This window comes from Camelina sativa, chromosome 15 (genome assembly GCF_030686135.1).
Source record: "Camelina sativa cultivar CO46 ecotype springtype chromosome 15, ASM3068613v1".
Taxonomy (NCBI): domain Eukaryota; kingdom Viridiplantae; phylum Streptophyta; class Magnoliopsida; order Brassicales; family Brassicaceae; genus Camelina; species Camelina sativa.
Window position 1 is genome coordinate 3,802,513 of NC_141894.1, and position 25,517 is coordinate 3,828,029.

At 40.8% G+C, this 25,517-nt stretch overlaps 7 protein-coding genes, 1 non-coding gene and 1 pseudogene across 12 annotated transcripts; 5 read left to right on the forward strand and 4 right to left on the reverse strand.

The window, feature by feature from the left end:
• Positions 1 to 151: 151 nt before the first annotated feature.
• LOC104745135 (DEAD-box ATP-dependent RNA helicase 45 pseudogene) lies at positions 152 to 3,285 on the reverse strand (annotated as a pseudogene). Its single transcript, XR_015582081.1, has one exon. The product of XR_015582081.1 is annotated as a DEAD-box ATP-dependent RNA helicase 45 pseudogene (transcript).
• Positions 3,286 to 3,469: 184 nt separating this feature from the next.
• Positions 3,470 to 5,316, forward strand: LOC104745136 (large ribosomal subunit protein uL4z). Its single transcript, XM_010466311.3, has 2 exons — positions 3,470 to 4,678; positions 5,073 to 5,316. Exons 1-2 carry the CDS (start codon positions 3,572 to 3,574, stop codon positions 5,184 to 5,186), a joined length of 1,221 nt encoding a protein of 406 aa, XP_010464613.1. The 5' UTR covers positions 3,470 to 3,571; the 3' UTR covers positions 5,187 to 5,316.
• LOC104745137 (L-ascorbate peroxidase 2, cytosolic) lies at positions 5,073 to 8,025 on the forward strand. 3 transcript variants are annotated; one of them, XM_010466313.3, is made up of 10 exons: positions 5,073 to 5,789; positions 5,924 to 6,068; positions 6,203 to 6,377; positions 6,737 to 6,802; positions 6,912 to 6,960; positions 7,050 to 7,132; positions 7,212 to 7,291; positions 7,388 to 7,490; positions 7,563 to 7,621; positions 7,811 to 8,025. In XM_010466313.3, exons 2-10 carry the CDS (start codon positions 5,947 to 5,949, stop codon positions 7,821 to 7,823), a joined length of 750 nt encoding a protein of 249 aa, XP_010464615.1. In that variant the 5' UTR covers positions 5,073 to 5,789; positions 5,924 to 5,946; the 3' UTR covers positions 7,824 to 8,025. The 3 variants fall into 3 exon arrangements, with proteins under 3 accessions (XP_010464615.1, XP_087344186.1, XP_010464616.1); XM_010466314.3 differs by having other exon boundaries at positions 5,732 to 5,831; XM_087488060.1 differs by lacking the exon at positions 7,811 to 8,025 and having other exon boundaries at positions 5,650 to 5,789; positions 7,563 to 7,625.
• Positions 8,026 to 8,384: 359 nt separating this feature from the next.
• On the forward strand, positions 8,385 to 10,895 carry LOC104745139 (pentatricopeptide repeat-containing protein At3g09650, chloroplastic). Its single transcript, XM_010466316.3, has one exon. It carries the CDS (start codon positions 8,385 to 8,387, stop codon positions 10,722 to 10,724), a length of 2,340 nt encoding a protein of 779 aa, XP_010464618.1. The 3' UTR covers positions 10,725 to 10,895.
• LOC104745138 (putative DNA helicase MCM8) lies at positions 10,818 to 16,341 on the reverse strand. The gene is made up of 17 exons (XM_010466315.3): positions 15,882 to 16,341; positions 15,458 to 15,601; positions 15,267 to 15,384; positions 14,960 to 15,182; positions 14,702 to 14,865; positions 14,104 to 14,367; positions 13,884 to 13,979; positions 13,601 to 13,753; positions 13,036 to 13,106; positions 12,844 to 12,962; positions 12,545 to 12,674; positions 12,229 to 12,280; positions 11,979 to 12,135; positions 11,718 to 11,892; positions 11,353 to 11,523; positions 11,148 to 11,261; positions 10,818 to 11,042 (listed from the first exon to the last, which is right to left on the reverse strand). Exons 1-17 carry the CDS (start codon positions 16,266 to 16,268, stop codon positions 10,995 to 10,997), a joined length of 2,586 nt encoding a protein of 861 aa, XP_010464617.2. The 5' UTR covers positions 16,269 to 16,341; the 3' UTR covers positions 10,818 to 10,994.
• A 279-nt stretch (positions 16,342 to 16,620) lies between these two features.
• LOC104745140 (PWWP domain-containing protein 2) lies at positions 16,621 to 18,992 on the forward strand. The gene has a single exon (XR_015582082.1). It is a non-coding gene; the product is annotated as a PWWP domain-containing protein 2 (transcript).
• A 63-nt stretch (positions 18,993 to 19,055) lies between these two features.
• On the reverse strand, positions 19,056 to 20,723 carry LOC104745141 (small ribosomal subunit protein uS12z). The gene is made up of 4 exons (XM_010466318.3): positions 20,275 to 20,723; positions 19,672 to 19,827; positions 19,452 to 19,578; positions 19,056 to 19,363 (listed from the first exon to the last, which is right to left on the reverse strand). Exons 1-4 carry the CDS (start codon positions 20,277 to 20,279, stop codon positions 19,223 to 19,225), a joined length of 429 nt encoding a protein of 142 aa, XP_010464620.1. The 5' UTR covers positions 20,280 to 20,723; the 3' UTR covers positions 19,056 to 19,222.
• Positions 20,699 to 23,820, forward strand: LOC104745142 (uncharacterized). Of its 2 annotated transcripts, XM_019237359.2 has the most exons (8): positions 20,837 to 20,996; positions 21,136 to 21,171; positions 21,274 to 21,760; positions 22,066 to 22,257; positions 22,356 to 22,595; positions 22,710 to 22,927; positions 23,064 to 23,318; positions 23,402 to 23,820. In XM_019237359.2, exons 3-8 carry the CDS (start codon positions 21,355 to 21,357, stop codon positions 23,657 to 23,659), a joined length of 1,569 nt encoding a protein of 522 aa, XP_019092904.1. In that variant the 5' UTR covers positions 20,837 to 20,996; positions 21,136 to 21,171; positions 21,274 to 21,354; the 3' UTR covers positions 23,660 to 23,820. The 2 variants fall into 2 exon arrangements, with proteins under 2 accessions (XP_010464621.1, XP_019092904.1); XM_010466319.3 differs by lacking the exon at positions 21,136 to 21,171 and having other exon boundaries at positions 20,699 to 20,996.
• Positions 23,821 to 23,971: 151 nt separating this feature from the next.
• Positions 23,972 to 25,379, reverse strand: LOC104745144 (mitochondrial import inner membrane translocase subunit TIM14-2). The gene is made up of 3 exons (XM_010466321.2): positions 25,216 to 25,379; positions 24,734 to 24,912; positions 23,972 to 24,395 (listed from the first exon to the last, which is right to left on the reverse strand). Exons 1-3 carry the CDS (start codon positions 25,216 to 25,218, stop codon positions 24,239 to 24,241), a joined length of 339 nt encoding a protein of 112 aa, XP_010464623.1. The 5' UTR covers positions 25,219 to 25,379; the 3' UTR covers positions 23,972 to 24,238.
• Positions 25,380 to 25,517: the final 138 nt, after the last annotated feature.

Consider the following 25,517-nt stretch of genomic DNA (forward strand, 5'->3'; position numbering starts at 1 on the left):
ATTTTACCCCATTTATATCGGGATTATATTTCCACTAAGCGGGTCTCAAGGATAATAAGTCCTAGGACTGACTGTAATGGTACAATATCAGTGTTAAATAAATAACGGTAACTTCATTTGTTTTTAAGTTGGCAGCTTTCTCTACTAGGTGTTTGATTCAGAATTTTGTTTGATTAACAAAATATTATATACAAGAAAGAGAGAACGACGGTAATTAATGAAAGAAAACCACCACCAATCTAATTGATGTTTGTTGTCAAGTCTATAATAAGACTCTGCAACTGTTGTCATACTTGTTTTCTGAAAGCATCCAAGAATCACAAACCTCATGGTTTTATAGGACAGAGTATCTTCTGGCTTGTGTTCCTCCAGGAAGGGAGAAGGCTTGATTAGTTACGTCTTCAAGAACACGCTTGAGTTCAGCTTTTGCTGTCTTGACAGAATTTTCAGTAGTCCCTTCAACAAACAGATAAAGCTTGCGTTGCCCAGGCCCCGGCATACTTCCTGGATTATAATGCTGACCTCTAACGGTAATGGCGGCTCCACTCCACTCTGATATTGGACCAAGCGTTTCTTTGTGGGTGACTCTCCACCGAGCATTTTGTGGGAAATCATTGATTTCTAATTCTGCTTCATAGTGTTCAGGCATCGCATCAGCTTGAATCCTTGTAAGGTTGTGTTGCAGGTTAGCGGCAGCAGCCATGGCTGCAACGCGGCCTGCTCCATCACTAGGAGGGACACCTGCCACAGTAACAAGCCCGCCACCATTAGGCATCAATTGGTTAGCAGTCACAGTAGCTTCAGCAGCAGCAGCAGCAATGGCGGCCATCTGAGAAAGCATAGCTTGTTGCTGTGAGATATCACTACCAGCCTTTCTTACTACATCATTCTCATCTTCCGAGTCAGACTTCTCTTCCTCATAGCCATACTTTGCTTGTGCAATCTTTGCTCGTGCTTTCGTTGCTGCTTTTCTGACTTCCTCCTCCTCTTTGTTGAACTAAAGCCACTACCGCCATAGCCAGTTCCATGAGCTTGCACAATACCCTGTTTTACCTTCGCCATGTACCCATCGGCTAGTGCTTTCACAGCATCTGGTACTGGCTGCTCAGATAGTTCCAAGGCCTTGACTAAATCTGGTGCATAATTTGCATCATCCTCGGAGATAAATGTTATAGCACAGCCTTTCCGCCCTGCCCTACCTGTCCTGCCAACACGATGCACGTATTCTTCATAGTGGTTCGGGGGATCGAAGTTTACAACCAACTCAAGCTCTTTCACATCGAGACCCCTGGCTGCAACACTTGTGGCAATCAACAAATTGCAGAAATTGTTCTTGAATCCAGATATAGCTGATTCACGATGCCTTTGGTCCATACCCCCGTGAAGCGATAGACAGGGGTAATCATGATTCTCCATCTCATCACACAAAGCATCACATTTGTTCTGTGAACGAACAAAGACCAGAACTTTTCCTTTCTCGTACCATTCCAGAAGAAGTTCACGAAGTCTTGTGAACCTCTCACTCTCCGGTCTGATTTCAACTAACTGAGTTATATCTTTATTCACAACACTCCTCCCACCAACCTGTATTTCCACAGGATTGTTCAAGACTTTACGTGCCAAAGTTTCAACCTGGCGTGGAAAAGTGGCAGAAAAGAGCACAGTTTGACGGTCAGGTCGAATATTTTGTACAATACAAGTTATCTGAGGCTCAAATCCCATGTCGAACATACGGTCAGCTTCATCCATTACCAAAAATGTGACCCTTCGCAGATTGGTTATTTTTCCACTGCTTGTGCAAAGAATATCAATCATTCTGCCAGGAGTACAAACAACAATCTCGGTACCTCGCTTAAGCTTATTGATTTGCTGGGCAACTCCTGATCCTCCATACACAGCCACACATCTTAGACCCAATGACTTAGCAAACTTTTTGATATCGCTGTGAATCTGCTGAACAAGTTCTCTAGTAGGTGCCATTACAAGCCCAATCGGTCCATCACCATCTTCAACGGGAGGCTGATCTTTGATATGCCTCAACATTGGCAAAACAAAGCCGAGGGTTTTACCTGACCCAGTTTTTGCAACCCCAATGCAGTCTCGACCGCTCATGATGATTGGGAGTGCTTGTGCTTGGATAGGCATTGGCTTTTCATAGTTAAGTTTCTTAAAACTATCCAAAATCTTGCTGGTTAGTCCAGTCTGGTACCAAGATTTGATGGGTCTTGGTACATCTTTCCCATGTACTTTCAGCTCCATTTCCTTTCTATAAGCGTCAACTCCATCTTGTGTCATCCTTGAGATATCCTTGACTTCGATATAGAAGTTCTTCCGGAAAGGTTCATACTTTATTTTCGAGTGGTCAACAAGAGACAGTTTTTCTGTTTTAGTCTTCTTAACTCTCTTCATGAACTCCTCATCGCCTTCGTCTAAACTTGGAGCATCATCATTCTTTGGTTCTGCATAATCATAATCATAATCATAATCAGAATCCTCACCTTGAATTATCCTACCAAGGGACTTACTAAAACTATTATTTGATTTGTCACCACTTTCTTTCACATCCTTATTAGAATCTATAGAACTACTTCTAAGCTTCTCAACCTCAGGTAATACCTTATAATTCATATAAGCATCCAAAGGATCAATTTCCTCTTCATCTTTAGGTCCAGAACATCCACTCTCCGAGTCTACCATCTTCACTTCTGAGTCTGAGTTATCTTCATCATCAGATTCTCCTTCAAGAGTCCAAGCCTTTCTGATCTCAGGAACCTTACTTTCACTTTGAGATTCCTTATGTTTCCTCTGAAACTGTTGCCACTCCTGGAGTCTTCTCCTCCGTTTCTCCACCTTCTCATCCCCTACTTCTTCTTCTTCCATGGAATTCTTCTCACCATTGTCATCTACATGCCTGCTAGTTCTCTCACTCTCTTTCCTTGAACGTTTCAAGTCACGCTTGATATCATCCTTCTCACTAATCTTCTCCCTCTCATAATCGTATTCTCTCTTTTCACAATCACTTCTATTAACTCTCTCACACGGTCTCGTGCGTCTCTCCTTCTCTCGCCGCGTCTCCTTGTCACGATCCTTACGGTCACGATCTCGGCGATTCCTTTTCAAATCATCATCCTTCCCCATCTCAAACACAACAAATCCCGGATACACAACCAATTAATTACGCAGATACAAAGAATTTAACCGCCACCCCAAAATTTTCCCGGCGACGACGAAGCTACCGGAAGAGTCGAGAGCGAAACCGTACGCAAAGTCTCGTTAATGCTGTGCCCTATTCTTATATAGGTTTAATTTTTTTGTTTTTAATTATTTAGTAGCAAAATCGAAAGAGGAGGTTCAAGCCTTTAATATTGGGCCGCTACTTAAAATCTAAATAGTTCAGATAGTTGGGCTTTATAAGGCCCACGGCCCACTAAACGAGGTTTTCGTCAGTAACCCTAAACGAAACCCTAGTATATTAGTCCTTCTTAAACTGAAGCTGCGAAAGCCCTAAAATTCTCAAAAGAGTCTAAAGAGACAGAGAGAGTGAGAGAAGAGAGAAACCTAATCGAGAGAAATGGCCGCCGCCGCTGCTCGTCCTCTCATCACCGTCCAAGGTTTGGACGGTGACATGGCCACCGATCAATCCTCCACCGTCGTATTACCCGACGTCATGACGGCGCCAGTTCGTCCCGACATCGTCAACTTCGTTCACGCCCAAATGTCCAACAACAGCCGTCAGCCTTACGCCGTGTCCAAGAAGGCTGGTCACCAGACCTCCGCTGAGTCCTGGGGAACCGGGCGTGCCGTCTCACGTATCCCTCGTGTTCCCGGCGGTGGTACTCACCGTGCCGGTCAAGCTGCGTTCGGTAACATGTGTCGTGGTGGTCGGATGTTCGCACCTACCAAGATCTGGCGCCGCTGGCACCGTCGCATCAATGTCAACATGAAGCGTCACGCAATCGTCTCAGCCATCGCCGCAACTGCTGTCCCCGCGCTTGTTATGGCTCGTGGTCACCGGATCGAGAACGTTCCTGAGATGCCTCTTGTTGTGAGTGACTCAGCCGAAGGTGTGGAGAAGACCTCAGCTGCGATCAAGGTTTTGAAACAAATCGGTGCTTATGATGATGCTGAGAAGGCCAAGGATAGCATTGGGATCCGTCCAGGTAAAGGTAAAATGAGGAACCGTCGTTACATTTCTAGGAAAGGTCCTCTTGTGGTTTACGGAACTGAAGGGTCTAAGATAGTTAAGGCGTTTAGGAATCTTCCTGGTGTTGAACTTTGCCATGTTGAGAGGCTTAACTTGTTGAAGCTTGCTCCTGGTGGTCATCTTGGTCGGTTTGTGATCTGGACCAAGTCTGCTTTTGAGAAGCTTGAGTCTATCTATGGTTCGTTTGAGAAGCCATCTGAGAAGAAGAAGGGGTATGTGCTTCCTCGTGCTAAGATGGTGAATGCTGATCTTGCTAGGATTATCAACTCTGATGAGGTTCAGAGTGTTGTGAAGCCTATCAAGAAGGATGCGAAGAGGGCTGTGCTTAAGAAGAATCCGTTGAAGAACTTGAATGTGATGTTGAAGTTGAATCCTTATGCTAAGACCGCGAAGAGGATGTCATTGTTGGCTGAAGCACAGAGAGTCAAGGCCAAGAAGGAGAAGCTCACCAAGAAGAGGAAAACAGTTACCAAGGTAATCTCATTACTTCATTTTCTCGTTTATCAATCATTGTTTAGTTATTGTGTATGCATTTCATTTGGCTTAACTGATTTCTCGATTATGAAGTGTGAGCTATTTGTGTACATTATATGTTAATCTGTACAATAATCTGTGCCCCTCTGGCTTAATATGTGAGTGAATTCAATATGTAGTGTAGGTCTTATCATTTTGTGGTTGTAGTTTCGTTTTGTAAATTGGTTGTGTGGGATTCTTCGTCTTGTTATTGATTTCAGGGTTTAAAACCTATTAGCTCTTTGTTGTGAAAATACCTTGGGAGATTTTTTATTCATTTGGTAGATAATAATAAGCAAAACTTGTCCTCTTCACTAACTCAATTTTGAAATCTTTGTCTTATCTCTTACATCAGGAGGAGGCTTTGGCAATCAAAGCAGCAGGCAAGTCGTGGTACCAGACTATGATCTCCGACAGTGATTACACCGAGTTTGACAACTTCACAAAATGGCTCGGTGCTAGCCAGTAATCATCTCATCTGCTTTGGCACAACACTTCCATATTTTAGTCAAAAGATTTTGGTTTTTTTTTTTTTAATATCTGTTTTGTGCTTTGGAGTCTGGATATTAATTTAAATTATGAACCAAGTTTCACTTTCACATCTTCATTTCTTACTTCGCCTATATCAGTAATTCAGTATCCTTTATATATCAGTTTTGTTCCTTCGTATCATTCTTTGATGATGCTTGTTGTTTTATTGTTTCGTGTTGATCAGCCCATTTAAGTTTTTGTGATCGATAGCGAAGGTTAAGCCCAATACAAACTTTTCAAACGCAAGCCAAGAATAGTTAACGTTATTGTTGGATTAACACATACTTAAGGAAGATAGAATGGCCACGTGGTGTGCATCTGTTGGGTAAATTTGTATCATTATCGTCTTCTACTGTATATGGTTTCTGGAAGGAGCGCCAAGAGTCTCTTTTTATCTACAAATCATGACCGTCCATCTCACGGCATCTCTAGAAGAAAAGACTGAAACTAGAAGCTTCATTTGATCAACCTGCCAATTCTATAAATTGATTCGCTAACTATAGTAAACGACAACAACTTCTTACAACACAACTTTGTTCAGGTTTCTCCTTTGACCGATCTCTGTATTTTCGTAGTTAGTTGAGTATGTTCTTGTAATCTTATCTATCGATATATATAGATGTCTTCAGTTTTGAATTCTCTGTGGGGTTTTAAAAAGTCTTTCACGCTTTGCAGCGAGAAGCAAAATTTGAATAAGAATGGTGAAGAAGAGTTACCCGGAAGTGAAAGAAGAGTACAAGAAAGCTGTTCAGAGATGCAAGAGGAAGCTCCGTGGTCTTATCGCTGAGAAACATTGTGCTCCCATCGTCCTTCGTCTTGCGTAAGAACCTCCCTCTGGTTCTAATCTGCTCAGTTTCTGTATAGTTTCTTTTGTTTTGCTTATGAGTGTTGCTGCATTTGTGAGTTGTTCAATGGATTGCTTCTGAGAGCAATTTTTGTTGGGAAAATTTGCAGATGGCACTCGGCTGGGACATTTGACGTGAAGACGAAGACTGGAGGACCGTTTGGGACGATTAGGCATCCTCAAGAGCTAGCCCATGAAGCTAACAATGGTCTTGATATTGCCGTCAGGCTTCTTGAGCCTATCAAGGAGCTTTTCCCTATGATTTCATATGCTGATTTCTATCAGGTAAATGTGAAGCAAGAGATGCATCAAAATGTAGTAATTACTAGCTTGAGCTTGAGGTTGAACCATATATAATCAAGGGTTTTTGGATGCCCTGATGCATCAATGATTCTAACTTCAAAATGTAGTAGTTACTAGCTCTTAGTGATTTTGTTGATTGAAACCGTAAGTTATGACTTCAAAAGGTTATTATTTTCTTGCCTGAGTCGTCTGTTATTGACCGTCTGGTTTGTTTGCAAGGTAATCGAAGAGATTATATACTAGATTCACACATGTAAGATTATAACTGAATCTAGAAATTTACCTTGTATTTCCTATGGCTATAACGGCTTGATTCATTTGTTTTTTCTGGGTGACTGTAGCTAGCTGGAGTTGTTGCTGTTGAGATCACTGGAGGTCCCGAGATTCCATTTCATCCTGGTAGACTGGTGAGTCAATATTCAAGTTCTTCTTGTTGAAACGCAACTTACCAAAGTGACGTTTTCTCTCTGCTTAGTATTGTTCATGTGATTAACTGAACCAAACTTCATCTTTCAGGACAAAGTTGAGCCACCTCCTGAAGGTCGTCTGCCTCAGGCCACCAAAGGTAAAGCATATCTAAGAAAGTGCTTTTTGTTTGAATTCAGGTATCAGATAGTAGATACATGTTTATAATCCGTTTTGTTGTAAATTCAGGTGTGGATCATCTAAGAGATGTGTTTGGTCGGATGGGACTCAATGACAAAGATATTGTTGCATTGTCTGGTGGACACACCTTGGTATGTATGCTGCATCTAGAAACGAAAGACCTATGTGCTCTTCTCAGTTTTGGCTCATCATACCAACTTTTACTTTCAGGGTCGGTGCCACAAGGAGCGCTCAGGATTTGAGGGAGCATGGACACAAAACCCTCTCATTTTTGACAACTCCTATTTCAAGTAAGATCAGTTTCTCTCTGCTTCTGTTTTACTCATGCTTGAAATTGGACCGGAGCTGAAACAGAAGCTCTTGAATCTTAATTGGTTATTAAACAGAGAGATACTAAGCGGAGAGAAAGAAGGACTGCTTCAACTACCAACCGACAAGGCTCTTCTCGAGGATCCTCATTTCCGTCCATTTGTTGAGAGATATGCTGCAGTAAGTAACACAACTCATCATCATACATATATAGTCAAACGGATTTATAACTGATTTAAATATTACTCTCAGGATGAGGATGCCTTCTTTGAAGACTACTCGGAAGCTCATCTGAAGTTGTCAGAACTTGGGTAAATAACACATACAACAATCTCTCTCTGCATTTTTAAACCTTTTCTTATTGTCCTGATGAACTTTGATTATTCCTCAGAAAACTCAACTCACAAACACCCGATTTTGTCTAAAAACGGATCATAATGACTTAAAAACTCAACTCAGAGGAAGTTATCACATAGGTCTTTGTTTATGTGCTTTTGCAGGTTTGCTGGCTGACTGAAGAGTAATCAGCTGGACTCTGGCGTCAATATCCTATTTTCTTGATTACTGTTTCCTTCTCATTATCATTGTAATCATATTAAAACAAAACAAAAAACAGTAAAATCGTATGGAAAGCTTTGTATTGTACTATTGTACGTGTGCCTTGGGGTTGTTTGTGACTAATGATTAATGAATAAGACAACTCAGTTGATGTAAACAACAAGTCTCTTTACAACAATATCTTCATATACATCAATACATGTCTGGAGGCTAATTAGTAATCTCGTAGTTAACTATATTGATAGTTGTGTTAACGTAGTTTTAAATCTATGACATTAGAGCATTTGTGATCGCATATCAAAAATTATGGATCCACCAAAAAAATGAATATTATTTTCGAATCAAAATACAAATATGGAGATATTTAAATAAGATTGTCAAAAAAAAAAAAAAGATATTTAAATATGAACCGATGCTTGCATCTCAATACGGCGACGTAGCACAACTCTGTTCCACCCAAATAATCCATTTTCATTACAGGACACACACACACTCTCTCTCTTCGATGGACCTAAGATGAACATTCTCCGACCTCCGACGTCATCATCGTCGTTTCCACCATTTCCAAACTCCGCTCCGTTAACCCCACCGTTGGTTTTCTCTCTTACCCACATCCCCATAAACCTCTGCTTCACCGCCGCTGGTCGTCGATTCACACGCCGCCAATTTTTCCAACGGTCCGCTTCCGGCACCGCCGGAGACCTCTCGTCGTTCTTGGGCTCTCCCTCAGATGCCTACTCAACACACAACGACCAAGAGCTTTTGTTTCTACTACGCAATAGAAGAACAGATGAAGCTTGGGCTAAGTATGTTCAATCCACTCATCTCCCTGGACCAACTTGTCTTAGCCGTTTAGTTTCTCAGTTATCTTATCAATCCAAACCCGAGAGCCTCACGCGCGCTCAATCTATCCTCACGCGCCTCCGCAATGAACGTCAGCTTCATCGCCTTGACGCCAATTCCCTCGGTCTCCTCGCCATGGCTGCAGCCAAGTCTGGTCAAACCCTTTACGCCGTCTCCGTCATCAAGTCAATGCTTCGTTCCGGTTACTTACCTCACGTTAAAGCGTGGACAGCTGCAGTAGCTAGCCTCTCTTCTGCCGGAGATGATGGACCGGAGGAATCTATCAAACTATTCACGGCTGTTACGCGACGAGTCAAACGTTTTGGTGACCAGTCTTTGGTTGCTCAATCTAGGCCTGATACGGCGGCGTTTAACGCGGTGCTTAACGCTTGTGCTAATCTTGGTGATACTGACAAGTACTGGAAGCTGTTCCACGAGATGTCTGAGTGGGAATGTGAGCCTGATGTTTTGAGTTACAATGTTATGATCAAGTTGTGTGCGAGGGTTGATAGGAAGGAACTGATTGTTTTTGTGCTGGAGAGGATTATTGATAAAGGGATTAAGGTTTGTATGACTACGATGCATGCTCTTGTTGCAGCTTATGTTGGTTTTGGTGATTTGAGGACTGCTGAGAGAGTTGTTCAAGCGATGAGGGAGAAAAGGAGAGATCTTTGTAAGGTTCTACGTGAGTGCAATGCAGAGGATTTGAAGGAGAAAGAAGAGGAAGAAGCAGAAGATGATGATGATGATGATGCGTTTGAGGATGATGAAGATATGGGTTATTCGGCTCGGGATGAGGTAAGCAGTGAAGAGGAGTTTGAGGATGTGTTCAAGAAATTGCTACCTAACTCGGTTGATCCGAGGAGTGACCCACCATTGTTGCCTAAAGTCTTTGCTCCAGACTCAAGGATCTACACGACGTTGATGAAAGGTTATATGAAGAATGGGCGTGTGGCAGACACAGCTAGAATGCTCGAGGCAATGAGGCGTCAAGATGATAGAAATAGCCATCCAGATGAAGTTACATACACCACGGTTGTCTCAGCTTTTGTAAAAGCTGGGTTGATGGACAGAGCACGACAGGTGTTAGCCGAGATGGCTCGGATGGGAGTTCCTGCGAATAGGATTACATATAATGTTCTGCTCAAAGGATATTGTAAGCAGTTGCAGATAGACAGGGCAGAGGATTTACTAAGAGAGATGGCTGAAGATGCAGGGGTCGAACCAGACGTGGTATCCTATAACATCATTATAGATGGATGCATTCTTATAGATGATAGTGCAGGAGCTCTAGCATTTTTCAATGAAATGAGAACGAGAGGGATTGCACCAACTAAGATTAGTTACACAACTTTGATGAAGGCTTTTGCAATGTCGGGGCAACCCAAGTTGGCGAATAGGGTGTTTGATGAGATGATGAATGATCCAAGGGTCAAAGTTGATCTGATCGCATGGAACATGTTGATTGAAGGGTATTGCAGGCTAGGTTTGATTGAAGATGCTCAGAGAATAGTTTCAAGAATGAAAGAAAACGGGTTTTACCCAAATGTGTCTACCTATGGGAGCCTAGCCAATGGGGTTTCTCTGGCGAGGAAACCTGGTGAGGCGCTCTTGCTTTGGAAGGAGATAAAAGAAAGGTGTCAGGTGAAAAAGAAAGAAGCAGCTTCAGATTCTTCTTCAGATCCTTCTTCAGATCCTTCTCCTCCGATGCTGAAACCGGATGAAGGGTTGTTAGATACACTAGCAGATATATGTGTCAGGGCTGCGTTTTTCAAGAAGGCATTGGAGATAATCGCATGTATGGAGGAGAATGGGATACCTCCGAATAAGACTAAGTACAAGAAGATTTATGTGGAGATGCACTCCAGGATGTTCACTAGCAAGCATGCTTCACAAGCCAGAGTAGATAGGCGGGTAGAAAGAAAGAGAGCGGCTGAAGCTTTCAAGTTTTGGCTCGGTTTACCTAATTCTTACTATGGAAGTGAATGGAAGTTAGGTCCAAGAGAAGACTAGATCATTATATTGATCAGGCTGCTCTCTTATACAACAATGTATACTAGGTTCTACCGTAGATGTAAGTCAGTAGGTGAGTGAAGAACAACATAATCATTCAAAACAAGTCCATGTAATAATAATACTAAGGAGTTTCTGGCATTGTGTAATATACAATTGACTGTTTTTCTATTTAGGCTCATAATTAGATTTAACCAATACAATGGCAATTCACATGCTAAATTTACTTTAAGTTTCTGTTCTAAGGAAGGTTTTTACTTGGAATGCTAATCATCTTGACCTGGATGACTGGCTCCGGGAATAAGATGAGGAGAGGACCTGTACATGAAATTAGGGCAGAGTATAAATTAAAATCTGATCCTTTATCCATCTTTTGTCTGTTTATTTACCATTCTTGTCTCTCAGTTAGGAGAAGGTATTTACCTGGTAAGTCTTTGGCCCCTTCTTGAGCAAATATCCGGCAATATTCAGATTCTCTAGGAAAGTATCGATGTCTGGAACTCGTAGGCCAATCCTATCAGCTAAACTATACATCTCCTGCAGTAAAATGTTTTTGAGTAAGAAATTGGTCATAATTAAGTGTCAGAGTAGCCACTAGCAAAATGTCGAGTAGAGAAGTTGTCCATACAGAAACAGAGAAACAATCTTTCTGCTGCAGCTCTGATTGCTTATCAAGAGCACTTAAGAAACGTTTGGCCTCCTTTTGTTGACTCATTCCTCCACTCCTACCAAAATCCACAACCCCATGTTCATCTATAAGCTTATCATACAACGATTCTTTCATTATTTCAACCACATCCTGTAAAAGCATATCCAAGGACAGAAGTCAACACAATTTGTCCAAGCCAACATCACAACAATGCAGAGTTGAATTGAACAATAAAGATCAGATAACATAATACATGTATGGCATGGATGCTAAGTCGAGTTTATGGTCAAAGATATGCATGTAAGAACAGAGATAGGGTACACGACATTCAAGTTCTGGCTTACCATGGCGTCTTGGACTGTTATTTCTTCCCTCAAGTCAACCCGAGCTCTAGCTTGCGCAAGCCTAACCAAACTTTCCAGTTGTCTTGCTGTTATTGGTGTGCTATCAGCAGAAGTGTTATGGTCTCTCAGCTTCAAGTAAAACTTCTTTATGATCTCTCCAGCTTCCTTTGACATCCTGAACAGAAAAAGAGATGTTATCCATAAGACCTCAAATAGCTCGCAGGCATTTAGTAGTTGCAGCTGGGAAACAGATCAAATTACTTAGGATTGACAAAAGTCCGTGCATAAGCAACATATTTCCTAAGCAACTGGCCAGGAACGGGAGAAAAGTCGTCATCTTTCTTAGAGTCTAACCGCAGTCTTGAAAGTAGAGAATTCCCTTTCGCATTTATATTTGCATATCCAGCATTCTGTGATGCTGCATTTAATATTAAACAAAAAGTCAATAATTTACCTTTCATAAGGTGATGTTTATACTAGCTATACACCTAACAACCAAAAGAAAGTGGACCTGGCTTAAACTTCTTCAATGCAGGTGTTGTTTCTCCACTTGCAGAATGAAGCTGCGAGAAATAATTAAAGGTACGATTTTAAATCAGTGGCTCTGAATTAACCAACGAGTAGAGTCAATAGAGTCTTTTCACAAACTAAAATATCTCTTCTATATCCACCAAGTAGTTCATATAAGGTTAACAATGAGACGACGTTCAGATATGTCATATGCACTGCAGCTGTCACTGATTTTTTTCTATCTAAGAGAGATGAAAATCTGCTAATATAAATGTGAGGCATGCTCCACAACAAAAATTTGAGATGGAGAGACTCACCGACATAATATGTTCGGAGACTTGCTTGTCGAGGAGCTCATCAGGTTTGTCAAGTAATATGAAAACTAAATCAAACCGTGAGAGAAGGGCAGCACTCATTTTTAAGTTCTCGTTTACAGTTTTTGCACGGCTGAAATAAGATCATAAAGATAATGGTAAGTATCGACAACACATCCTGGTTTTTTTTTCTCACTTTATCTCAAACCTTGAAAGACGCAGGGTTATTCTGCACTGAACAGTGTTGGGACTATGATTTAAACATTCTCACAATGATGACATAGCAAAAGTACGAAAATTACTTGTAGTGGCCACCAACAGGATTTGCTGCTGCTATAACAGAAGTTCGAGCTGATAGACTAGCTACAAGCCCAGCCTTTGCAACAGAGACACATTGTTGTTCCATTGCTTCTAGCAGTGCCTGTGAGAAAGTGATGTAAGTAAAGAGAAAAAAATGCAGCATCAGAACTAATGCTTTGCTGATAAGAAAAAACCTGATGCTCGGTGGTCATTTTATCGAACTCATCAATACAGCACAACCCACCATCTGCGAGTACCATGGCACCTGCTCACAGGTAGCACTAGGTTAATAAATACGAAGGTTTCTCGTCCTACACACAAATTAGTTGAAGATATTTTCAAGTAAGAGTTCCTACTTCCTAGCATGTACAACTTTTCACTCGTGTGAAGTTCTTCAATAAAACTCTGTCCTAATACTGATCAAACACTGTTGAAGATGCAAATCCTTGAATGAACTATCTATATCTTGTCGAAAGAATTTAGACTGCTGTTAAATGAGCCCCCATTCTAGCAAAACTATAAGAGAGCAGTATAAAATTCACATAAAATGATATCACTTGAAACCGATTAAGGTATGCCACACCCTCAAGCATAAAAAATAAGCAAATTGTTTTAGCACCTCTGACGCAACTAGACTGCAACTACGTATTTTAGTAAAACTATCTATCAACAGCATGACGCAAACCCATATTGGAAACAGTATAATCATATGCTATGTAAGTTTGTATTGGCTAAAATAAAGCAGAGGGAAGGAGCTACCAGCCTCAAACGCATAGTCATTCGTCATGGAATCTTTCACCACAGCAACAGTGAGCCCTGCTTTAGTTGTCGCATTACCACATACATAAATGCCACGCGGGGAAATGGCAGCTGCTGCTTGCAAAAGCTGACTTTTGCCCAATCCAGGGTCACCTATTATGCATCGAAAATCATTAATCCAAATTTGGTGCTTCAATCTAGTTATGAATAACCTTCCCTCAGTTCATGTACTCTATAGCCTAGGTTTATGGCAATGAATAAAAGTATTGATTCGAAAGCTTACCAACAATTATGACATGAATGTCTCCCCTGACTGGAACTTTGTTCCGATTCATTGAGTGCTTCCTTACACCTCCAAAAAGAGATAGTGTTATCCCAGCTGTTGAAATGATAAGAAAAAATAACAAACAACAAAGTATTATGGTGTGCAATTCTTCGAATTGTAATCATCAAGTCTTTACCAATGATATCCCAGGGAAACTTGTTATTGAGAGACGTATAACCTTTGACAATTTCATGGCCATAAATAGACGGGCAGACTGAATGAAGTATGCGACGGAATGTATCAGAACCATATTCTTCTTTGAACTTCACAATAAATTCCAAGTCTCTCTGTGAGAATGAATATAAGTCACCAACATCTGCAGACTGGGTACTGCTACTAGAGTCTTCTGAGTTCTCAAATGCAGACTGCCGCTTGGTATTTTTCACCGAAACTGCCTCTATAAACAAATAGTAAAAACCTTGATTCTTGGTCTTCGATTTCCCTGAAACAGTAGCATTTTAAATGTTAGTTAAGTTTAAGTAGGGCTTAGCACATTGAATCAAGGGAATCTCTCTGAAAGTATGGTAAAATGGTATTTAACACCACTAATGAGCTTTTAGTTCCTTTATCTTTGGTAAAATGCCATTATGGGTAACACAAACAACTGATCTGTGTTCTAATTTACTTTCCTGCAATAAGAAGCCCAAAACCCATGGAAGAAACTGCAAGAGACAAATTTCTAGCTATTCTACGGTTTATGGATAGCAGGCGTTTGGGCATGGTAATGTTTGGAAATTAATGGACACAACAAGGATTGATAAGTTATAGACCAATACCTCCCCCGATATCCATGTAATTATTAATTACCCCTATAATCCCCGTAACTGTCACCACATCACCAGGGATACATGTGTCCACAAGGTCTTCCGTCAGCTCACATTCTACAGTTCGGGGTAACCGTCCTTCTTCGTGGTCTTCAGGCTTTTGCAATTCCTGTACCCTAAAATACATTTGGAGAGCTGCTTAACAATGGCAAGATACATAACTAACAAAGACGAAGGACACAGAATGATAAGGCGCAAATAGAAGAACACCTGATTTTCTGAAAGTCGATTGTCTGAGCGGAGGACCGGATTGGAGTAAACGTTTTGGACTTGCATCCATGGGCATCACATTTTAGTGGAGGTGAAAACTTTCCATCAGTAAATTCCCGGGTTATGCTAGTTTTGCACTTTGCACAGTCAAAAGCCATCTGTGTGACAAGGGGCTTCACAGTACTAACTTTAACAACAGTCCCATGAACTGTTACAAGCTTTCCTGCAATTTTCAAAGCACACACTCATGGTACATCTCACTTAAGGTTTATCACATATTATTAAATAGGCGAAATGAGCAGTCTACCAATATATGCTGCTCTCAGGTTTTTCAGGGAGATAGAAGATTCTGGATAATTATGGAGACGAACATTGATCTTCATGTCCTTCTCAAATTCATTAGTCTCCCATTGACCTAAAAGAACCTGTGAAAGATGAAATAAGTCTCCACCCCATGCCAAACAAGTAAACAAAACCTAGTGATATTTAACACCAAACCTTGTGAACTGCAGCATTCATACATGGGATAACTCCTTTGGGATTGTCCTCCAGATTTAAGAAAAAGTTCTCGATATCGGATATTTTCTTGAATTGTTGGAGATCAAGGGACAAAGAGAAGGAACCACCACCTTCTTCATTTACCTGTTTCTCTCCCAATTTGTGTCAATTGTCCCATGACATGAAAAAAAACTTATGAACTTGTTTCTCATCTAAGAACAGCTAACTGAGGTAAAAGAATCTACTTAATCGTTCTCAATCTACCCTGATTCTAAGCAAAATCGAGCTAATTAGGTTACAGAGTATACAGGAAAATTGCTATAACAAGCTTCACTCAAATTCGATTCATAGATATTTGATGCAAAACTTATCGTCAATTGAGTTTATAAAGCACTAATCTGAAGGTGGCGAAATGAGGATATACCTGAGAAACTAGGTCTCTACCAGGAGAGGTGGAGAATATGCGGATGAGCTCCGCCGTGAGCAGCAACTTCTCCTCGTCGATGGCCAAGTTCTCGTTGTCCCTAATATACACAGCTAATAATTTCCCTATGTCGATGGAATCAATTCCGGTTGATCTACGGCGACTCGAATTCATGCTTGCACCGTCGCTGCTGCCGCCTCCGTAAAAACCCATCACCGCTTCAATCACCGTAACTCGTTCGTCAGTCACTAAAAGAAAATATCGCTTCAGTTCAGCCAATGGTTTTGGGCGGGAAAAAAGAAGTATTAAGGCTTTTTTGGTAAGTGGGCCGAATGATTGAACCCAAAAACCCAGAGATAACGAAAACAATAAATAGGATAAAATCATTAAAAAAAGAAAAAGCTTTAGTTGTCCGCCACGTGGACTATGGCGCACAACAAACAAAAAAAGGAAAAAAGAGTAAAAGACCCAAAACGAGAAACCCGTTTCTGGTTTTAGATTTGACGTCTTCGCTTCGTTTACTTCATTCAAGACACCGAGCTCCCGCCGCCGGGTGATTCGCTGTTCATCACGACCGTCATCGGAGGTTTGTTTGCGAGCTTCTTCTCTCTCTCTGTCTCTCGATTTATCTCTTCGTCTTTTAGGTTCTGTTTACTTGTTTTCTTTGGAAATGACTCAAGTAATTTCTGATGATTTACTTGTCTCCGTTCTTTTAGGGTTTTTGTTTTTGGTACTGCTTATGTCGAAGGAATCAGAACGTATTGATTCGGTTTCAGACGTTATTGATTGCTCTAATGCGTCGACGCTTGAGGTCAGAAATGCTCAAATGTCTGAAACCCTAGCTGGTCAAGCTCAGGAGCTGATGATAGCAAAGCCTGATGGAGATGAGCAAGAAGGAAACGGCAGTTTAGCTTCAGCTGGTGATGATGAGATGGAGGAAATAAATGTTATTACTGATCTGGAGAAGCAAACGGAATCTGTAAATGGAGGGTTAGATCTAGGCATTGGAACCGAAAATGTAGGTGGAGAGAGTAACGAAAGTGAGAAGAAGGTCCTTGTAGATAGTGAAGAGGTATTAATGGTAGAGGGTGAAAAAGATTTTGATTGTATCGAAACGCCACTTCAGGTTGAGAAGGAAGTGAAACCTGATCTCAGTGATGTGAAGGTTTCTGATGCCAGATTGGATAGTGAAGACCTTGTTGAGAAGAGAAAACCTGATAGCTCAGATAAGCAAGGAACAAAAGTTGATGATTTGGATGTTGTATGTTTTATGGGTTTAGAACCGCATGAGAGCAAGGATGAGAGTATTTTGGTTGATAATAAGGCAACTGTTACTGCGAAGATGAAGATCTCTGACTCAGATTTGGTTTGGGCTAAAGTAAGGAGCCATCCATGGTGGCCTGGTCAGGTGTTTGATGCTTCGGCTGCAACAGACAAAGCAAAGAAGCACTTCAAGAACGGAAGTTTCTTAGTAACATATTTCGGAGATTGCACCTTTGCTTGGAACGATGCATCACGGATAAAGCCTTTTCGACAGCATTTCTCCCAAATGGCGAAGCAGAGTAGTCTACCTGATTTTATTGATGCTATAGATTTTGCTTTAGAAGAGGTCTCAAGAAGGATAGAGTTTGGTTTAGCTTGTTCTTGTATCTCAGAGGAAGTCTATCAGAAGATCAAGTGTCAGAACATAATCAATCCTGGAATCCGAGAAGATTCAAGCTCAATACACGGTGGAGACAAGGTCTCAAGTGCTATCTTCTTTGAACCTGCGAACCTTGTGGAATATGTGAAGCGTTTAGCACGCTCTCCTAGCTCTGATGCTACTGATGCGCTGCAGCTTGTAAGTCAGAGAGCACGACTATTAGCTTATAATCGCTGGAAAGGCTATACTGAACTTCCTGAGTTTGAGATACTTCAGGGCTCAGTAGAGTCTGCTCCCAAAACTTCTCCTGCAGAAGAGAAAAGTAGCTTAGTGAAAGTTTCTGATCCTGAATTGAAAAAGAGTAAACAAGTTTATACTAAAAGGAGAAAGACAGAAGACCAAAATGACAGTAAACACGATGGAGTGTTTGAATATGAAGATACTACAGTTCCAAAGAAAAAGGAGAAAACTTTGGCAGAGTACATTGCTGAGAAACGCTTAAGCAGACGTAAAGGGAACAAATCACAAGAAAATTCTGGGGAAGTTCCGAATTGTGAAAAGAAACGCAAGGTTGTGGTTTCAAAACTTCCCAAGTCCACAAAGAAGATCAAGACGAACCTGGAAAAAGAGGATCCAGGATCTCCCATTCCTCCCGAAAGTGATCGGAAAAATAGTTCGTCTGCAAGTGATAAGATTACACCAGGGAAAGCTAGAAAAAGTTTTGGAATCGGGGCAAGCATATTGAAAGTAGCAAACCAGATGCACAGTTCAACACCTACCAGACTCTTACCTTGCAGTGAGTCGACCTCCAAAAAGGCAGCCAAAAGCAATGGTAGTGGAAAAAGTCTTCAGGAGAAGCCTAAAGCCAAAACATTATCTAAAATAGATAATTCTCCTTTAACCAATGAAAAACTTTCAAGCCCTCAGGCTGCTTCTGTTACCAAAACCCCAAGTGCGAAACCCAATTCCATCAGCATCGACCACCAATTATCTGGAGAACTTGAACAGGTCATAAAAGAAGCACCTAGTACTACCCTTGTGAAGGACCCGATGTTGGAGTCGAGGGACTTAAAAGACTCTTCTAAAGAGCAAATGGGAAATGAGGATAGGAATGAAGCTGCAGATATCGCGGATGAGATTATCATAGAGGACAGCAATCTAACTGGGGAGAATAACAGTGGTTCGGACTTGAAAGATCAGCCTAGTGACAAGAACTGCTCTGATGGATCTGATAGTTGCAAAAATGGTTCTGCAGAGTAGGAATGCTCAGCATCAGCGTCTAACCCACTAATACTGATCAAGAGTGGAATATGACTTGGCAATTGGCATCTTCTCTTTCAAAGTTTAGGATTGTGTGAATTTTTATCAGGGTAGAACAAACACTTTTGTATGAGAGAGAAAGTTTGTTCCAAAGTTATTTTTGTTTGCAGACTTAATTTTTACAACTGGTAAAGATTTCAGTTTAAGAATTCAGTTGCATATAAGATGATATTAACAAGTGCTCCGTAGTACGTAGGATAAAATGGGACAAATTATGAGAACTTCATCATATTGGGATAAGAATACTTAGGGTAATTAGTATCCAAAACAAATGAAACAAAAATAAGATAAACTCAAACTCCTCTATAAGATGTCACTGAAACATGAAGTAAATATCAAAAAAAATCCATTAGCAAGAAAGCTTGTAAAGTAGTAGAGCTTAAGACCTAGGCTTCTCCTTCTTCTCCTTGAAGAGAGCATTGAGTGAGACACCAGACACCTTCACCACCTTAAACCTAACTCCGGGAATATCTCCAACAGCATGACCTTTACGCCCAAATCCAGCAATCAACACTTCGTCCTGCACACAAAATTAAAGAGTCAAGAAATTGGACACATTACTAGAATATCGCTGATCGATTACTAAAGGCAGTTCTCATCAAACTTACATTTTCTTCAATGTAGTTCAAACAACCATCATTGGGGACAAAAGCAGCAATCTTTTTACCGTTCTTGATCAACTGAACTCTAGCACACTTACGGATAGCAGAGTTAGGCTGCTTAGCCTCAATACCACTGCATAAATGAAACACAAGAGTCTCTTCAAAGTCAAGATCTATACTCAAAAATCAACAAAAAGGTAAAATTTACATGATAATACAAACATACATTTTCTCAAGGACGATTCCTTTAGCATGAGAAGAACAAGCAAAAGGCTTCTTCCACTCGTTACCTTGGTGAGATTTCCTGAAATCCTTGTCAGCCCACCTCTGAGTAATCCTATGCCTCTTAAGCTTGCGCCCACAGCCCATACCACGTGGCTTACTAAAGAGAGATTATTCAAAGACAAAGACATAACAAAATGAGAAATCCACTAACTGAGATGCCCAGATAATCAAATTCGTAAGATACAAAACATATTCAGCGTTGAACTCAAGAATCTAGGCATCAAAAATCACAATCTTAGTTTCCACATTTTCAGACAATTAACTCGTAACATTAAAGAGGAACGAATAATTCCAACCTCGTATCTTCAAGAACAGAGTAATTAACATATATGCACTGGCACTAGTAAGCAAAATCACCAATTCCATAATTCCCAGAGAAGTTAGAGATAAATTATGAACAAGCACTGCAACCAAATCCTAAACCCAACATAACATATGACACTACTTGCATTTCACCCGAGACCAATAAAAGAAACATAAACATAGTCCCTTAAACGGAGGAGATGAGATTGAACACGACGAATCAAAGAGAGGGAAACCATACCCCATGTTGACGACGGCGAGAGAGAGAGAGATTAGCTGAGCTGAAAACTGCGAAAGGCTCGAGCTTTTTTTCTTTTTAGTTCGTGATGGAGAGAAACCCTAGTGTTACGAAATTATTATATAGGGTTTGGGTCAAGACTCGTCAGTGTACCGGTAAACCCTAAACCGCCGTCTGTCATAAACCTTAAAACATGTAATGAAACCGACTTCAGTGGCCCATCACATGTTTAGCCCAAATATTAAAAGAGCCCAACAATAATTATATATACGGAAGGAACGACCGCATACGATTACTACCATGTCCTTAAGGTATAAGCTACACGGAGTCACGTGCACGGTGCACCTACTACTACCCCACGACCCCCACACTATCCGCCACGTCAGCAAAACCATAAAAACCGGCTGTAGCAGGTAAAAAGGCACACAAAGCAAAGCATTAGGAAGCGCACGACACGCAACCGGTTCAGCCGGTTCTCTCCATCGAAAAAACGACATGCACGAGCACGACCGTCCATTTTCTTAAAAGAGCGATCTTGATCTAACGGTCCGTATTTGTTTATTTCAACCGAAGCTAAAATACAAAACAAGAAAAAAAAAAAGGATCGTCAATGGCGGACTGGAGTAGTTTTCATTTACATTAACCAGTCAAAACATGTTCAATGGAGGAAGAAGAAGACTAAATTGGTGACCATACAAACGTCTAAGCTGTTTCTGCGTCATATGGTAAGAGAAACTTTTGTCTCTTTCGATTTCTCTCTTATGGAAAAAAAAACAATAGTATAAAAGAGAGATTTTGATTCGTTATTTTTATTCTCTTTGAGATATTTAATTAGAAAGAATTGATTTTTATATGTATATGAAGAAAAAAAGAGTGAGCTTGAAGTTCACGCTTGTAAAGGTGTCAGTTTTGCAGCTCATTCTCTCAGCCATGTTCTTCTCTTCTCTCTCGCGCTCTTTGTGTTTCTTTCTCTTTTCCTCATTACTTTAAATGTATATGCAGCTCTTCTTCTTCTTGTCATTGCTCTGAAGACTAGGGTTCGGACTTGGATCCGGATTTAGGGATTTTGGTTTTGATTTGATAATGGAGGAGATGGGAAGAGGAGTGCCTACGTGGCAAGACGAGTTAGCGAGTCTCATGGACGGAGGAGGTTTACAATACGACGGATCTCCGATTGACTTGAATGCGGATACTGAGTCAAGGTCAAAGATTTCGGGTTCTGGATCCGAACCAGTGGAGCCTTTGAAAGATCAAGTGATGGGGTTTATGAAGTCTTGGGGAGAAATGCTTCTGGATCTAGCAATCGGATGTAAAGACGTTGTGCAGCAGATGGTTGTGACTGAGGACTCTTTCGTCGTGCGTAAGCTCCGGAAACCAGCTGCTAAGGTTTCTAAAAAGCTGAGCTTTCTTAACGAGTACTTGCCTGAGGATCGTGATCCTGTTCATGCTTGGCCTGTCATTTTCTTCGTCTTCCTCCTTGCTCTCACAGGTATATACATATATCGATAAAACAGTGTTTTTGTGATTCTGCATCACCCATTTATGTTTGTCTCATTCACAGTAGAATTCTGAATCCAGCAGACTCAATTACTAAATCTGAACAGTTCTTCATTCAAATGTCTGCTATAAAACTGTGTATTGTGATGAGTCATTTAGTAATTTGTGGGCTTGTTGTATGTAAGTTTACTTGTTTCTGTTTATATCTTGGGTTAAAGTGGGAGTATTGATTAGATTCTGTTTGGTGCAAGAGAGGCTTATATCCTTTCTCTGACATATCCATCTTTTTAAGTGCAGCATTGAGTTTTGGTTCAGACCATGATAGATCTGTCCCTGTGTTGAAGAAAATCCGATTGCATCCTACCAGTGCAAGCCGTGCACAGCTTCCGGATGGCAGATATATAGCTTACCAAGAGCTTGGTGTTTCAGCTGACCGAGCTAGACATTCTCTGATTGTGCCTCATTCTTTTCTTTCCTCTCGGCTTGCAGGTATGATCACATTAGTTCTTTCTTTTCAGTTTCAGCTAATTTTGATAGTGCTATTACATATTGTTTACCTAATAATATTTCAACTTTACATATTCAAGGTATACCTGGAGTGAAAGAATCATTGCTCACGGACTATGGTGTCCGTCTAGTGTCATATGATCTTCCAGGGTTTGGAGAGAGTGATCCTCATCGTGCTCGGAACCTTAGCTCATCTGCATCGGATATGATTGACCTAGCTGCTGCTCTCGGGATTGTTGAGAAGTTCTGGTTACTCGGCTATTCCAGTGGTAGTGTGCATGCCTGGGCTGCAATGAGATACTTTCCTGACCGAATAGCTGGTACCTTAATGCATATCAATTCATTTGAACACAGTTCATGTTTTTTCGCATTGTGATTGTTTCAAAGAATGACACAAATGAAAATAGCAAGGTTGTGTTTTTATCAATCTACAGGAGTTGCCATGGTAGCTCCTATGATCAATCCATATGAGCCAAGCATGACAAAGGAAGAGATGGCAAAAACATGGGAGCAGTGGCTACGGAAGAGGAAATTCATGTACTTTTTAGCACGTCGGTGGCCAAGTCTTCTTTCTTTCTCCTACCGTAGGTCCTTTCTCTCTGGTAATCTTGAGCCGCTGGATCAGTGGATGTCCATGTTATTAGGAGAAAAGGTAAGTCTGTATTCATCAAGTGTCTCTTCCCAAGGTTTTGGGTCATTTAGTATCACCAAATAGAGTAGCTTCCTCGGATGGCCTTTTGATTTATGGCTCACAAGCTAAACTTTTAATTGCCTCTTTTCTACTTCAGGACAAACTTGTAATCACAGATCCAGTTTTTGAAGATCTTTACCAAAGGAATGTGGAGGAGTCTGTACGCCAAGGAACTGCAAAACCGTTTGTCGAAGAAGCCGCACTACAGGTTTCAAATTGGGGATTTAGTCTTCCCGAGTTCCACGTGCAGAAGAAGTGTCGAACCAATGGTGTCCTCTCTTGGCTAATGTCAATGTACAGCGAATCAGAATGTGAACTTATTGGGTTTCGGAAACCCATACACATATGGCAGGTTTGTTGAAATCACACTTAAAACCGCCTTCTATATGATCACTTTCCCGAGTTGTGAGTTACTCATGTTGACTGGCCATGTAGGGTATGGATGACCGAGTCACTCCACCTTCAGTAACTGATTACATTAGTCGGGTCATACCAGAAGCAACGGTACATAGACTCCCAAACGAAGGCCACTTCTCTTACTTCTATTTCTGTGATGAGTGCCACAAGCAGATCTTCTCGACCATATTTGGAGAACCAAAGGGCCCGGTAGAGTTACCAGAACAAAAAACGGAAATCCATAAACCGGATCAACCAAAGACAGGTTTATCCGACAGTAGCACCTCTAAAGAGTAAGTAAACAGGTTATAAAAGAACTATAGAAACACGTTGTTCTTGGTCTTCGTTCCATCATGGACAAATATGTAAATAACACCAAGAACATGCTTCGTTCTTTGCTTTGGCTGAAGATTTCAGATTTTATAGGTTATAACAAAGCACAGTTCATTTTGAGATCACATATAGCACTAATGCTGCTTTCTATTAGATTGGACATGAATTTTCTTTTGTTTACTTGTTTAGTCTATCATACTCACCACCAACTTATTTGAAATTTGTTCATCTTCAATTTTGGCAAGTTTGTTCAAATAGTCAAAGAAAACAGGGATCAAGACAAACAAAAAAGTCGAACTAGATTCACTTCCAATTTGGTTTCTTCTACATATCTCATGCAGAAAGTTAAAACGATTCTAAGAAATTATCACCCACGTTTACACCAAGCTTGGTCAGAAAAATGATCTAGACCAATAACTCAAAACCAAATGGCTATCTTGATCAGAACAACTAAACTAACGGCATAAAGAGAATGGTCTAAGGCTAATTACTCGAAACTACATGGCTTAGTTGATGGGATCAATCAACCCTCACCAAAGGGTTTCAAAACGCAGAACCAGAGCTCTTGGTCTTGCCAAGCATCATGTCTTTGGCTTCATTGATCTTAGACGCAAGGTAATGGCTTCCTCCTGCGTCTGGATGATTAGCCACCATCACTCTCCGGTGAGCTTCTTTCACCTTCTCTGCCGCTACACTCTCCCTGTTCAAAACCACCATAAATGAGTGCCAAACTTGTCAAGCCACAATAATGTCGCAAAAACCATCACTAAGTTATATGCAAACATACCATTAAACCCTTCCATAAGAACATAGCTACGCATAAACTAATCAGATTCGAATAACTAGGCCCCTATTGCAAATTTTTTAAGAACTACAATGGCATATCTACTGACTATAGATGATCGTTAACCCATCAGGGACCTAAAATTAACCGTTAATGGTTACTACTAACTCTAAAGAGAGTCCCAAGATCAACTAGTATCATTGGATCTTCAACTCTCAAACTTTACTGAGGGGCTAAGGACATAAGAAAAGTACCTAACACCGAGAATAAGGGCAGCTTCTCTCCGTGTCATAGCAGATTGGAAACCACCTTCATAGAATTTACGCATTCTAGGCCTTACCGGTCTCAGCTTGAACGCTTGCCATGCCTCTATTCCATATTTACCAGCATAAGCAGCAGCAGCAACAGCGGCGCCTGCAATTATCGCTGCAACCTGGAGAAAAGGGATGAGAAGAGAGTAAATCTTAGTCAATAAACCACGAACTTAGAGAAGTTGGACCAGAGAGATTCATAGAAAACCTTAAAAATAAACACTTTGATACTGACACAAACACAAAAGAGCAAAAAGTAAGCAGAAGCACTAAAAAGGGAGGATTTTTTTTAGAAACCCTAATCCCATCAAAGAAAGCTTTCATTATCATCTAATGATCTCCCCAAAATCAATCAGCGAAAACAATAAAGAGTGGAAGTTGTAGAGAAAACCCGAGAAAGAAGACGAGATGAACGCAAACTTTACCATTGTTGTAGAGGATTTGAGCAAGAAAGAGCACTGATAAGTAGTAGTAACACACGATCTGATCTGATAGAGAGATAGGACAACTGTTCAATGCTTGATTTTGTTGGTCGATTTAAAGGATTAGGGTTTTAGCTATTTCCTGCTTTGCTTGGCCTTCGCCAGATAGTTCGGCCATTCCTCTTAGGGGTTTTAAAAACATAACCGGTTGATTGGATCCGGTTATCAAATCAATAATTCTGGTATGGTTTTAATTCGGATCCGGTTATCAAATCAAGATTTGAAATTGAGAATGAATATGTTGA

Coding starts and splice junctions, on each gene's coding strand:
- LOC104745136 (XM_010466311.3), top strand. CDS start 3,572: ATGGCCGCCGCCGCTGCTCGTCCTCTCATCACCGTCCAAGGTTTGGAC. Junction 4,679..5,072: donor AGAGGAAAACAGTTACCAAG/GTAATCTCATTA, acceptor CTCTTACATCAG/GAGGAGGCTTTGGCAATCAA.
- LOC104745137 (XM_010466313.3), top strand. CDS start 5,947: ATGGTGAAGAAGAGTTACCCGGAAGTGAAAGAAGAGTACAAGAAAGCT. Junction 6,803..6,911: donor CATTTCATCCTGGTAGACTG/GTGAGTCAATAT, acceptor TTCATCTTTCAG/GACAAAGTTGAGCCACCTCC. Junction 7,133..7,211: donor TGTCTGGTGGACACACCTTG/GTATGTATGCTG, acceptor TTTTACTTTCAG/GGTCGGTGCCACAAGGAGCG.
- LOC104745139 (XM_010466316.3), top strand. CDS start 8,385: ATGAACATTCTCCGACCTCCGACGTCATCATCGTCGTTTCCACCATTT.
- LOC104745138 (XM_010466315.3), bottom strand. CDS start 16,268: ATGATTTTATCCTATTTATTGTTTTCGTTATCTCTGGGTTTTTGGGTT. Junction 15,183..15,266: donor CCTGAGAGCAGCATATATTG/GTAGACTGCTCA, acceptor TGAAAATTGCAG/GAAAGCTTGTAACAGTTCAT. Junction 14,866..14,959: donor ATCGACTTTCAGAAAATCAG/GTGTTCTTCTAT, acceptor AATGTATTTTAG/GGTACAGGAATTGCAAAAGC.
- LOC104745141 (XM_010466318.3), bottom strand. Junction 19,579..19,671: donor GGAATCGTCCTTGAGAAAAT/GTATGTTTGTAT, acceptor TCATTTATGCAG/TGGTATTGAGGCTAAGCAGC. Junction 19,364..19,451: donor TGAACTACATTGAAGAAAAT/GTAAGTTTGATG, acceptor TTTTGTGTGCAG/GACGAAGTGTTGATTGCTGG.
- LOC104745142 (XM_010466319.3), top strand. CDS start 21,355: ATGGAGGAGATGGGAAGAGGAGTGCCTACGTGGCAAGACGAGTTAGCG. Junction 22,596..22,709: donor CTTTCCTGACCGAATAGCTG/GTACCTTAATGC, acceptor ATCAATCTACAG/GAGTTGCCATGGTAGCTCCT. Junction 23,319..23,401: donor AACCCATACACATATGGCAG/GTTTGTTGAAAT, acceptor CTGGCCATGTAG/GGTATGGATGACCGAGTCAC.
- LOC104745144 (XM_010466321.2), bottom strand. Junction 24,396..24,733: donor GCCCTTATTCTCGGTGTTAG/GTACTTTTCTTA, acceptor GGTTTTGAACAG/GGAGAGTGTAGCGGCAGAGA.